The sequence below is a fragment of the Penaeus chinensis genome, chromosome 14 (genome assembly GCF_019202785.1).
Source record: "Penaeus chinensis breed Huanghai No. 1 chromosome 14, ASM1920278v2, whole genome shotgun sequence".
NCBI lineage: Eukaryota > Metazoa > Arthropoda > Malacostraca > Decapoda > Penaeidae > Penaeus > Penaeus chinensis.
In genome coordinates this window covers 147,501-160,000 of record NC_061832.1, presented here as the reverse complement: position 1 = coordinate 160,000, position 12,500 = coordinate 147,501, and the positions used below count along the sequence as shown (strand labels likewise).

At 48.0% G+C, this 12,500-nt stretch overlaps 1 protein-coding gene across 1 annotated transcript in view; it reads left to right on the top strand.

The window, feature by feature from the left end:
* LOC125032029 (piezo-type mechanosensitive ion channel component-like) overlaps positions 1-12,500 on the top strand; it is a 164,267-nt gene that overhangs the window by 151,021 nt on the left and 746 nt on the right. Inside the window, 11 exon segments of the mRNA XM_047622990.1 lie at positions 571-725; positions 1,395-1,428; positions 1,430-1,523; positions 2,001-2,352; positions 4,915-5,068; positions 5,656-5,809; positions 7,503-7,641; positions 8,104-8,250; positions 8,822-9,029; positions 9,348-9,468; positions 12,497-12,500. The exon segment at positions 12,497-12,500 is cut by the window's right edge and continues 746 nt beyond it. Coding sequence (XP_047478946.1) covers positions 571-725; positions 1,395-1,428; positions 1,430-1,523; positions 2,001-2,352; positions 4,915-5,068; positions 5,656-5,809; positions 7,503-7,641; positions 8,104-8,250; positions 8,822-9,029; positions 9,348-9,468; positions 12,497-12,500 — 1,562 coding nt within the window.

Genomic DNA, 12,500 nt, shown 5'->3' with positions numbered 1-12,500 from the left:
GGAGGGAGGGAGGGAGGGAGTGGGGGAGAAGGAGTGTGGGAGGGGGGAAAGGGAGGGAGGGAAAGGAAGGGAGGGACAAGGAGAGAGGAGGAATGAGAGTGAGTGAGTGAGAGAGAGAGAGAGAGGAGAGAGCGATGATGAGAAGAGAGTGAGAGAGAGAGAGAGGACGATGAGAGAGAGAGAGAGAAGAGAGAGAGAGAAAAGAGAGAGAGTGAGAGAGAGTGGAGAGAGAGAAAAGAGAGAGAGAGAGAGAGATGAGAATTGAGAGAGAGAGGAGAGTAGATTATGAGAGGAGAGAGAGTGAGACGAGAGAGAGAGATGGAAGAGGATGTGAGAGAGAGGAGAGAGAGAGAGAGAGAGAGAGAGATACACAGACAGATAGATAGATAGATAGATGGATAGATAGACAGACAGATATATATAGATAGATAGATATAGAGAGAATTACACAGACACATAGAGATGAACAGACAGATACACAGAGAAAGTTAGAGACCAGAATTAGACACCAGAGCACAAAGCATTAACCAAACTTAATCTTCCCCTCCTCCTCCCCCCCCCCCCCCCCAGGGAGTTCAACGACAAGCACCCCCCGCAGATCTGGTACATGGTAAAGTGCCTGAACCTGCTGCTGTCCGCTTACCAGATCCGCTGCGGGTACCCGACCAGGATCCTCGGTAACTTCCTCTGCAAACAGTACAATTACGTCAACCTCTTCGCCTTTCGCATGTGAGTTGTGAGATTGTTTACGCTAATAAATGTTTTTTTTTTTTTTTTTAAGGGGTTTTAAAGAGAAAAAAGGTATTTTTTTTAAAAACTTAAGGGATTTTTTCTTTTTTTTAAACTTTTCTATTTTTTTTTAAGCCATGGATCTCTAGGTCATTTGTTTATTTTTTTTTTATTCATATTTTCCCATGGGTTCCTTTTTAAAATTTTTAGTTAATTTTAATCCAAAATTTCCCCTGTTTTTGTTTTTTTCCCCTTTTTTTCATTTTTTAAACCCATAGGTCTCCCCATTTTTAAATTTTTAAATTTATTTGTAGATTTATTTTTAACCCGGGGTTCTTTTTCCATTTGTTATTATATTTGTTATCTTTTTTTTTTTTTTTGCGTTTTTCAATAGGTCTCCTCATCTTTTTATAGTATAAAATATATTTTATATAATATATTTTATATATATATATTTTTTTTATATATAAATATATATATATATATATTTTATATTTTAAATATATATAATAAATATATTTATATTATATATTTTAATATTTTATTTATATTTTAAAAACTTACAAAACAAAACCCCACACCCCTTATATTTACATTTTAACCGCAGGTCCCCTTTCCTTCAACCCCTTTTTTTTCATGTTCTCCTTCCCCCCTGGGTCTCTTGGGCGGGTTTTATGAAGTCCCTTTCCTCTTTGAACTGGGGCGTTAGGGGATTGGTTTGGACGGACACGAGCATGAACCTCAGCGACTGGGTCAAGATGGAGGATATCTTCTCGCACATCTTCCAGATCAAGGTAAGAGGCAAGGGGGGAGATAAAGGAAAATAGGGTGTATAGAGAATCTAATAGTCGATATGTTTTAAATTAAAAACACACGGGCACGGGCCCAGATAGACAGACAGAAGAAAAACCCACACTTTAGATACACATACGATAAGACACGGGACACACACACAAAACACAAACACAAACACACACACCACAACACACACAACCACACACAACAACAACACTACTCACCACACACACGACACACACATCACACTAACACACCAACACAAACAAAAAGCTAAACATACAATCTAACACTCACAACTATAAACACTAATCTAAACACACACACACAATTAAAACACCGCAACATATTTAAAAGAATATCTTACCATACACCTCCACCATACTAATCCACAACACCCACACACTATCAACCTGCTTCCCACCTTGCAAACTTTGTAACCCCCCCCCCCCCCCCCCCCCCCCCCGCTCCGCCAGTGCGAGCGTCGAGCGGAGAGGAGGACGAGGATAGATCCTAACCACAAGGCCGCCGGCGGAAAAGGCATGCGCAAGATCATCAAGTACGGGATGGGCGGCTGTGCCTTGCTGGGCGTGATCGCTCTCATCTGGTTCCCTCTGGTGCTGTTCGCCCTCAGCAACACCGTCGGCCAGCCCAACCCGCCCTATGACGTCACGGTCGAGGAGGAGATCACAGCATCGGCGCCTTCCAAATCCATCTTCAGCATGACGGGGGACCCCCGCATCAGAGTTCTTCGCATCGTCACGGTCGGAGCACAACCACAGCCGGCCCCCCGGGGGGGGATGTCGTATACTGGGGGGGGAGGCCGAAGTGGGTAGAGGTTGGCGGTGTGGCGGGCGGGTGGGGGGGTGTGGGGGGATTCGTTGGGTGGGAGTTGGGGGGGTGGGGCGAGGGTGGTTTGTGTGCAGTGTTGGTGTGTGGTGTGTGGGTGTCTAGTGAGTAGAGTGTGTGAGTGAGTGTGTGGTGAGGGGGGGGGGGGAGGGGGGGGGGGGGGGGGGGGGGGGGGGGGGGGGGGTGATTGTGTGGTGTGTGTGTGTGTCTCTGTGTCGTGTGTATGTGTGTCAGTTTGAGGGTGGGGGGTTGGGGGTTGGGGGCGGGGAATGGTGGGGGGTTGGGGGGAGCGGGAAGAGAGAGAGAGAGAGAGCTAGAGAGACGAGCGAGAGCGAGACGACGCGACGGGCGCTTGATGGTGGTTCAGATCCGTGCGGGGGGGGGGGGGGGACTGCATTGATGCATGCTCATGCACAAGCCTGGCCTTGCTGAATGAGTGCCTGCAAAGCCTTCAAGCCAGCATGCCTTAATGCATGCCATGCTGATCACTGACTGGTGCACTGCTGAATTGACCACATGACACTGCACGGCGAGTCCCTGCACATGACCTTGCCTAGCCTGACTGCATGGCATGCCTGCCATGCCTGCTGAATGATTGACTGCCATGCTAGCCTGCCTGCCTTGACTGCATGACTGCCAATGCGTGACTGCATGCATGCACTGTACTGCATGACATGCATGCTGACCTGGATGGCTGGCCTGACTGCATGCATGACCTGCCATTGCTGCCTGCGTGCTGACCTTAGCCTGCCTGCATGCCTGCATAGCCTTCCTTCACTGCAGGAACTACTGACCAGCCCAGCATGCACCACTGCCTTGCGTCGTGCAAGCACATGACTGCCTGCCTTCTCTTGCAATTGTGCACCTTTCTAATGCCAGCCTGCGTGATTCTGAATGCTGCACTGCCTTGCATGTCCTGACTGCCTGCGTATGCCTGCATTAATTCACTGAGTGTCCTGCATGAATGACTGATGGCACACTGCAAACACTGAAATGACTGCAATGCCTGAATGCTGGAATGACTGAATGACTGCATGCATCATGACCATGAATAGGATGCCTGAGTGTACTGATGCCTGACTGAAATGACTGCTGCATGACTGCAATGGCACCATGGATGCATGGCAGTGATGAACATGCCTGCCTGCAATGACCTGACTGACTGACACTGCTGACTGAATTGAGCCATGCATGTCCTGACAACTGCAATGACTGACGTGACTGACTGAAATGCCTCATGCATGAATGGATCGAACTGCAATGGTCACTCGACTGAACTGTACCATGCACGTGACCTGCTGATGATTGAAATGATCCTGTCAGGCATAATGCACTGACATGACCTGAATGAACATGCCTGAGATGACCTGCACTGCCTGCAACCTCGCCATGCACTGCGTATTGCCTGCCTGCATCACATGCAAGGCTGACTGATTGACTGACTGCACTCGTGCGCCTGCAATGCCATGCCTTAATGACACTGCATTATGAATGACTGCCTGCACTGCAATGCCCATGACTCGGCATGCATGAGTGACTGAATGAATGAATAGCACCTGCAATGCCCTTTGCCATGCATGGATGACTGACTGAAATGCCATGAATGCTGCCTGAGTCATGCACATCGACATGAATGCATGAGATGCTACATGACTGATGAATGCTTGAATGACTCTGAATGCCTGAATAGAATGATATGATGACTGCATGATGATTGAACTGCCATGACATGCATGAACAGGCTGGGTGGCTGAATGAATGGAATGCAATATTGAAGCATGGCTGAATGAGTAGACTGCATGCTCGAACTGCTCTATTGACATGGAATTGTAGCTCAATGCACTGACTGGCTCATGAGTGACATGACTGCATGACATAGAATGCAATGAATGCATGCCTGAGTGACTGCCATGAATGTTTGATGAGTGCATGACTGAATGAATGAATGAATGAATTAATGAATGCATATGAATGGATGGCTGCCTGCCTGACTGCATGAATTGCACTGACTGGCTCATTCGTGCACTGCCTGCATGAATGACCTGACACCTGCTCTTGCACTTGAATTCATGAAATGGAGGCACTGAGTGATTGAAATCCTGACTGCACTGGACTTCATGACATTACATGCATGACCTTTCATGCGCTGAGCTACCACTGGACTGCCAATGCCAGCCATGACCTCGGACTGCCATTCCTGCCGCCGTCCTGACAGGCTTGCCTTATGACATGACAGCGTGCTGAACGGCTTGAATGAAATGAACCTTGCCTGAATGACATGACACTGAGCTGAATGATATGCGTGCATGACACTAGCCTGAATGACTGATGCAAATGACATGCTGGATGAATGAATGCTGAATGAATGCCATGACGTGAATGAAAGAATGAACTGCCTGCCCATGCATGCATGCCTGATTGAATTAATGACTTGCCTGGCTGCATAGCCTGAACTGCTTCAATGCACATGATTGCATGCATGACTGATTGAAAATGGATAGGGGATGGCTCTGATGATTGCAGCGATTCCTTTAATGTTAGGTAACGATGCTGGGGGGGAAAACCGAAAGCACACAAAGTACAGCTCGGCCCGGAGGACTCACCCGGCAAAAGGCATATCGGAACTGGGCAAGGAGCCTAAAACGGTCCAACACGCGGCCCAGCCCAGACCAGGCCGTCTTTCATGTGATCCTCTGTGCCACGAACCCTGCCCCCCACCACCGTCCCTTACCCCCTTTCTACCGTTACACCACCCAATACACTTCCTTTCGTCACCCCCTGAAGCACCTCCCCTTCTCCCCCCCTTCCTCTTTCCACCCAATCCTCTTACCCCCTCCCCTTTGTCTTCCACCCCCTACCCCCACTTCACTCCCCCCCTACCACCTTCCCTCCTCCTCCTCCCCTTTCCTTTTACCCTCTCTAACCCTCCATTCCCTCCCCCCTACCCCCTTCCCTACCCCCTACCCCCTACTTCACTCTTCCCTACCCCTTTCCATCCTACCCCTTCCCACTTCCTTCTTACCCAATTGCCTACCCCTCCCCTTCCTTCTCCCCTACACCCACTCCCCCCCTCCCCCCTACCTCCCTACTTCACTCCCCGTTACCCCAATACCCTCCTAAACCCTCCCCTTCCCTCCTACCCCCTACCCCCTACCCTCCTACCCTCTTACCCCCCTCCCCTTTCTTCTCCTTCCCTACCCCCCACTCCCACCCTTTCTTCCTCCCCCCTACCTCCCACTTCCCTCCCCCCTCCCCCCCCTCCCCTTCCTTCCCCCCCCACAGATTCACCATGAAGGACTGGGACTCCTTCAACTACCACTACCGCGCCGACCGCCAGGCGCAGACGTTCCTCAGTAACTACGACTTCGGCGACGTGGTCGTGGCGGAACTCAGCGGGAATTCGACGGCCATCTGGGGCATCTCGCCGCCCGCGCAGGTAGGGAGGGGCGGGGGTGAAGAGGGTGGGGGTGGGAGGGGGAAGAGGGGTGGGGGTGGGAGGGGGAAGAGGGTGGGGGTGGGAGGGGTTGGGGTGGGGGTGGGGTAGGAGGGTGAAGAGGGGTGAGGGTGAAGAGGGGTGGGGGTGAAGAAAGGTGGGGGTGGGAGGGTGAAAATGGGTGGGGGTGGGGTAGGAGGGTGGGTGTGGGAGGGTGAAGAGGGTGGGGGTGAAGAGGGGTCGGGGTGGGGTAGGATGGTGGGGGTGAGGATGGTGAGTGTGAAGAGGGGTGGGGGTGGAGTAGGAGGGTGGGGGTGAAGAAGTTTAATTTTAAAGGTTTAATTTGATTCCATTTGTTACAATGGATATTCTTGGTGTGACATAGTGTCTGTTTCATTTTGCTTCTAAGTTATCCACCTGTGTGCAAGGAATGGCCGGGGTTACCATCCACTGGCGGCGAGGGATTTGAACGCAGGTCAGCAAGATTGTTAGACGAGAAGGCTACCGCTGCACTACACAGAGGGTGGAATAGGGTGGGGGTGTAAGAGGGTGGGGGTTGGGGTAAGTGTGAAGAGGGGTGGGGACGCTAAAGGGGGTATAAAAATGTAGGGGTAGAATGGTGTGGGTGAAGATGAGTGAGAGTGAAAGGGTGGGGGTTGGGGTGAAAGTGAAGAGGGGGGGTAAAAGGGTGGGGGTTGGGGTAAGGGGTAAAGTGGAGGGTCTTAAAGGGTGTGGGTAAAGAGAGTGGAGAAACGTGGGTGACTTTTATTTGTTTGTTTAAGGGTGGGGGGGGGGGGGGATGTGTGTGTGTTTGTGTGTGTATGTGTGTGTGTGTGTGTGTACGTGCATGTGTATTATAACCTTTAAATACATGCATATGATCTTTGATCTATTTACGCCAGACACACATACCCCTCTCCTTCTATCTCCACTTCCCCTTCCTCCTCCCAGCGGTGGTAGTGTCTAATCAGCGCCCTCCCTCCCTCCCTCCTTCCCCCCTCCCTCCCTCCCTCCCTCCCTCCCTCCACCATCTAATCCCCTCTCCCTCCCCCGCAGCGGCGTCTGATCAGCGCCCTCCCTCCCTCCCTCCCTTCCTCCCTCCCTCCCTCCACCATCTAATTCCTCTCCCTCCCCCCCAGCGGCGTCTGATCACCTCCCTCCCTCCTTCCCTCCCTCCCACCTTTCCCTTTCCTCCCTCTACCCCCCCCCCCCCCCGAGGCATCTGATGAGCGCCCTCCCTCCCTCCCTCCCTCCACCATCTAATCTCCTCTCCCTCCCTCCCTCCCTCCCTCCCTCCCTCCCTCCCTCCACCATCTAATCCCTCTCCCTCTCCCCCCAGCGGCGTCTGATCACCTCCCTCCTTCCCTCCCCTATCCCTCCTTCCCACCTTTCCCTTCCCTCCCTCTCTCTCCCAGCGGCATCTGATGAGCGCCCTCCCTCTCTCCCTCCCCCCCTCCCTCCCTCCCTCCCTCCCTCCCTCCCCCCACCATCTAATCCCCTCTCCCTCCCCCGCAGCGGCGTCTGATCAGCGCCCTCCCTCCCTCCCTCCCTCCACCATCTAATCTCCTCTCCCTCCCTCCCCCTCCCCCCCCACCATCTAATCCCTCTCCCTCCCCCGCAGCGGCGTCTGATCACCTCCCTCCATCCCTCCTTCCCTCCCTCCCTCCACCATCTAATCCCTCTCCCTCCCCCGCAGCGGCGTCTGATCAGCGACCTGCAGAGCCACCACCCGATCCGACTGAAGATGCGCTGGAGCGTCAAGCGGCCGTCCAAGTCCCCGGATGTGGCGTCCGAATGCAAGGACGAGACGGAGATTCAGCTCAAGGCGTTCGAAGGTTGGTGGGGCGTGGGGGGGTGGGGGTTGGAAGGGGAATGGTGGGGGAGGGGGTTGTTGTTGGTGATTTTTTGTTATCGTTGCTGTGTTTTTATTTGCAGTTTTCGTTTTTTGTAGTGTTTTATATATATATATATATCATTACGTTGCCGTTGTAAAGATAATCTATCTTGATGTAAAAAGTGAAAAAATTACATATAAATTAATAAAATACTTTCGATAAATATCTCACTGTATCTACTTATTTTTCAGAATAAAATACATCCTATATTGAGACATAAGATATATACATTTAAAAGATATCCTATAGACTAATTACACAACTATTTTTTTTTCCTTTTCTCATCTTATCTTCCGTCTTTCTTTACTTCTTTTCTTTTCCCTCTCCTTTCTTTCTTTATTCTTTTAGAAACGTGTCTTCCAAAAACAAAAACAACGCAAAACCTTCTGAACCTTCTTGCAGGGAGCGAGCGAAACCCCGTCCGAGACAAACTGGTTCGAATCCTGGAGGGCGAACTCGACTCGAACCCCGTGCTGATCGAGAACCTCCTCCCGAAGTTCCTGAAGGTGACCAACAAGGGGCAGGCTCTCTACGTGCCGCAGCTGGAAGGTGAGGGAAGGGGGGGTTGCGTGGAAGGGGGGGAGGGGTTGGGTGGAAGGGGGGGAGGGTTGGGTGGAAGGGGGGGTGGTATGGGGGAAGAGGGGAGTATGGGGGAAGAGGGGTATGGGGAATGAGGGCTACAGGGGAAGAGAGAGAGAGAGAGAGAGAGAGAGAGAGAGAGAGAGAGAGAGAGAGAGAGAAAGAGAAAAGAGAAGAGAGAGAAGAGAAGAGAGTGAGAGTGAGAGTGAGAGTGAGAGTGAGAGTGAGAGTGAGAGAGAGAGAGAATTACTGAAAAGTAATTCCCCTCTTCCTAAATAATAATAATAATAATAATAATAATAATAATAACAACAACAATAGTAATGGCAATTATTATTATTGTTATTATTATTATCATTATTAATATTATTATTATCATTATTATTATTATTATTATTATTATTATTATTATTATTGTTATCATTATTATCATTACCATTATATTTATTATCATTATTATTGTTACTATCATTATCATCATCATCATTACCATTATTATTCCAATCTTTTATATCTTTCCTCCCCACCGCCCCCGGAACAGACAAGAAAAAGGGTTTCGTCGACCTGCGCCTCACCCTCCAGTCCGACGGCTTTGGGAACCTCTCCTCGACCCAAGAATGGTGGGAAGTGGAGGAGGAGTGCAAACACTTCACCTGGCTGCCGAGGGGGAGTGAATGCCGCTTCCTCACCATCTACACGTTCAATGACAAAGCTTTTCCGGAAGGGCTGAGCTTCATCTCCGGAGGCGGGTGAGCGTTGCGCATCTCGCCTCGCACTTGTTTTTTTTTTCTCTTTTGTTTTGATTTTCGTGTTTTCGTGGTTTTTTTTCTATTTCGTTGATTTTTTTTTTTTCCTTTTTGGTAATTATTCCGTGAGAAGAAATTAGGACTGATTCTAGCATACGGAATACGATTATGTTTAGTAAATATAAGTAGAAGGTGGAATGTTCTATTTTTGGATTATCGTGGTTTTTTTTTTTGTAAGTATTGTAAGTTTATTTGGATTGTCGTTCTTTTGGAAATTTCTTCTTTAGTGCATCCTTTTCTTTCTCCCTTCACATCTTGCAGAATCGTGGGCATGTACACCACCCTCGTGCTGGTAGCGGGCAAGATGCTCCGTGGATATTTCGCTGGTTCTGCACTCAAGATAATGTTCGACGATATGCCCAACGTCGATAGGATCATGCAGGTAAGATGGTGGTGTTTAAATTTCGCTCATATTCAAAGACATTCGGGGTACCTCAAATGGTAAGCTGGACCGGCATCTCACACCCGTTAGCCAATCATCGTCGATCTCGTGCCCGTTAGCCAATCACCGTCGATCTCGTGCCCGGTAGCCAATCACCGTCGATCTCGTGCCCGGTAGCCAATCACCGTCGATCTCGTACCTGGTAGCCAATCACCGTCGATCACGTGCCCGGTAGCCAATCACCGTCGAGACAGCCCGACTGTGATTGGCTGACGGCTCTCCGTTTAAGGTGTCCGGTGTATCTCTGAATATGAGCGAAAGTGCGATTCAAAGAACTCTAATGTTAGTTGCGAGAGTAGATTGTGAAGTTCTGTGAATTCATTTTCTTTCTTTCTTTTCGGGTATTTGTTACGATCTGGAAATCATTAATTATAACTTGGCAATGCATTTTTTTTTTGTATTGGTAAGTTAATATTATTGTGTAATAGTACATTCAATAATATTATGGTTATTTTTACTGTTAATATTATTGTTGTTTATATTGTTAAGACTATTGTTATCATTGTTATTATTATTATCATTATTATAGTTCTTATTCTAATTCTTATTCTTATTATTATTATCATCATTATCGTTATTATGACTGTCATCATCATTATCATTTAGATCTTTGAATTTCAATTTCCGGGTATGTTGTGATATTATGATTAGTCGCCTCCTCTCCTCTTTTCTTCCTCTATCCATTTTATTATCTATTTATCAGGCAATTACTTATCTATCTATTTAACTCTCCCTGTCTATCGGTCTATCTATCTACCTCGACCGCTTAGCTCTTTCGTCCCCCCCCCCCCCCATTTCTCCGTCCATCTCTCAACTCTTTTCCTTTCTCTTTCCATTTCTCAATTTTCTCCCATTTCTCTTTACTCTTTCCTTTTCTCATTCTATCTCTCAAATCCCTCTTATTTCTCTCAACCCCTTATTTTCCCTCTTCCCTTTTCTATTCCCCCCATTCCTGTTCCATATCTTTCCCAGACTCTCTTTTCTCTCTCCCTCATTCCTGTTCCATATCTTTCCCAGACTCTCTTTTCTCTCTTCCTCATTCCTGTTCCATATCTTTCCCAGACTCTCTCTTTTCTCTCTCCAGCACTCACTCTCCTTTTCTCTCTCCATCTCCCACTCTCTCCCATTTCTCTGAACTCTCTATGATTAATCTCCCTTTTTTCTGAATCCTCTCTTTTCTCTCTCCCTGTTTCAACTCTCCCCCATTCCTCCTAGACACTCTCTTTTCTCTCTTCATCTCTCACTCTCTTTTCTCTCTCCATCTCGCACTCTCTCTTTTCTCTCTCCATCTCTCACTCTCTCTTTTCTCTCTTCATCTCTCACTCTCTTTTCTCTCTACATCTCTCACTCTCTCTTTTCTCTCTTCATCTCTCACTCTCTTTTCTCTCTTCATCTCTCACTCTCTTTTCTCTCTTCATCTCTCACTCTCTTTTCTCTCTCCATCTCGCACTCTCTTTTCTCTCTCCATCTCTCACTCTCTCTTTTCTCTCTTCATCTCTCACTCTCTTTTCTCTCTCCATCTCTCACTTTCTCTTTTCTCTCTTCATCTCTCACTCTCTTTTCTCTCTCCATCTCTCACTCTCTCTTTTCTCTCTTCATCTCTCACTCTCTTTTCTCTCTCCATCTCTCACTCTCTCTTTTCTCTCTTCATCTCTCACTCTCTTTTCTCTCTCCATCTCTCACTCTCTCTTTTCTCTCTTCATCTCTCACTCTCTTTTCTCTCTCCATCTCTCACTCTCTCTTTTCTCTCTCCATCTCGCACTCTCTCTTTTCTCTCTTCATCTCTCACTCTCTTTTCTCTCTTCATCTCTCACTCTCTTTTCTCTCTCCATCTCTCACTCTCTCTTTTCTCTCTTCATCTCTCACTCTCTTTTCTCTCTCCATCTCTCACTCTCTCTTTTCTCTCTCCATCTCGCACTCTCTCTTTTCTCTCTTCATCTCTCACTCTCTTTTCTCTCTTCATCTCTCACTCTCTTTTCTCTCTCCATCTCTCACTCTCTTTTCTCTCTCCATCTCTCACTTTCTCTTTTCTCTCTTCATCTCTCACTCTCTTTTCTCTCTCCATCTCTCACTCTCTCTTTTCTCTCTTCATCTCTCACTCTCTTTTCTCTCTCCATCTCTCACTCTCTTTTCTCTCTCCATCTCTCACTCTCTCTTTTCTCTCTTCATCTCTCACTCTCTTTTCTCTCTCCATCTCTCACTCTCTCTTTTCTCTCTCCATCTCGCACTCTCTCTTTTCTCTCTTCATCTCTCACTCTCTTTTCTCTCTCCATCTCTCACTCTCTTTTCTCTCTCCATCTCTCACTCTCTCTTTTCTCTCTCCATCTCTCACTCTCTCTTTGCTCTCTCCATCTCTCACTCTCTCTTTTCTCTCTCCATCTCGCACTCTCTCTTTTCTCTCTTCATCTCTCACTCTCTTTTCTCTCTCCATCTCTCACTCTCTTTTCTCTCTCCATCTCTCACTCTCTCTTTTCTCTCTCCATCTCTCACTCTCTCTTTGCTCTCTCCATCTCTCACTCTCTCTTTTCTCTCTCCATCTCCCACTCTCTCCCATTCCCTGAACTCTCTACTCTTTATCTCCCCTTTATCTGAACCCTCTCTTTTATCTCTCCCTTTTTCAACTCTCCCCTTTCTCTCTCCCCGACATCTGTTTTCTCTCTCCATCTCTCACTCTTTCTTTTCTCTCTTCATCTCTCACTCTTTCTTTTCTCTCTCCATCTTTCACTCTCTCTTTTCTCTCTCCATCTCTCACTCTTTCTTTTCTCTCTTCATCTCTCACTCTTTCTTTTCCCTCTCCATCTCCCACTCTCTCCCATTTCTCTGAACTCTCTACTCTTTATCTCCCTTTTATCTAACCCTCTCTTTTCACTCTCCCTTTTATCTGAACCCTCTCTTTTCCCTCTCCCGTTTTCAACTCCCCCCTTTCCCTCTCCCCGATTCAACTCCCTCCCTCTTCTCTCCCTCGCAGCTGT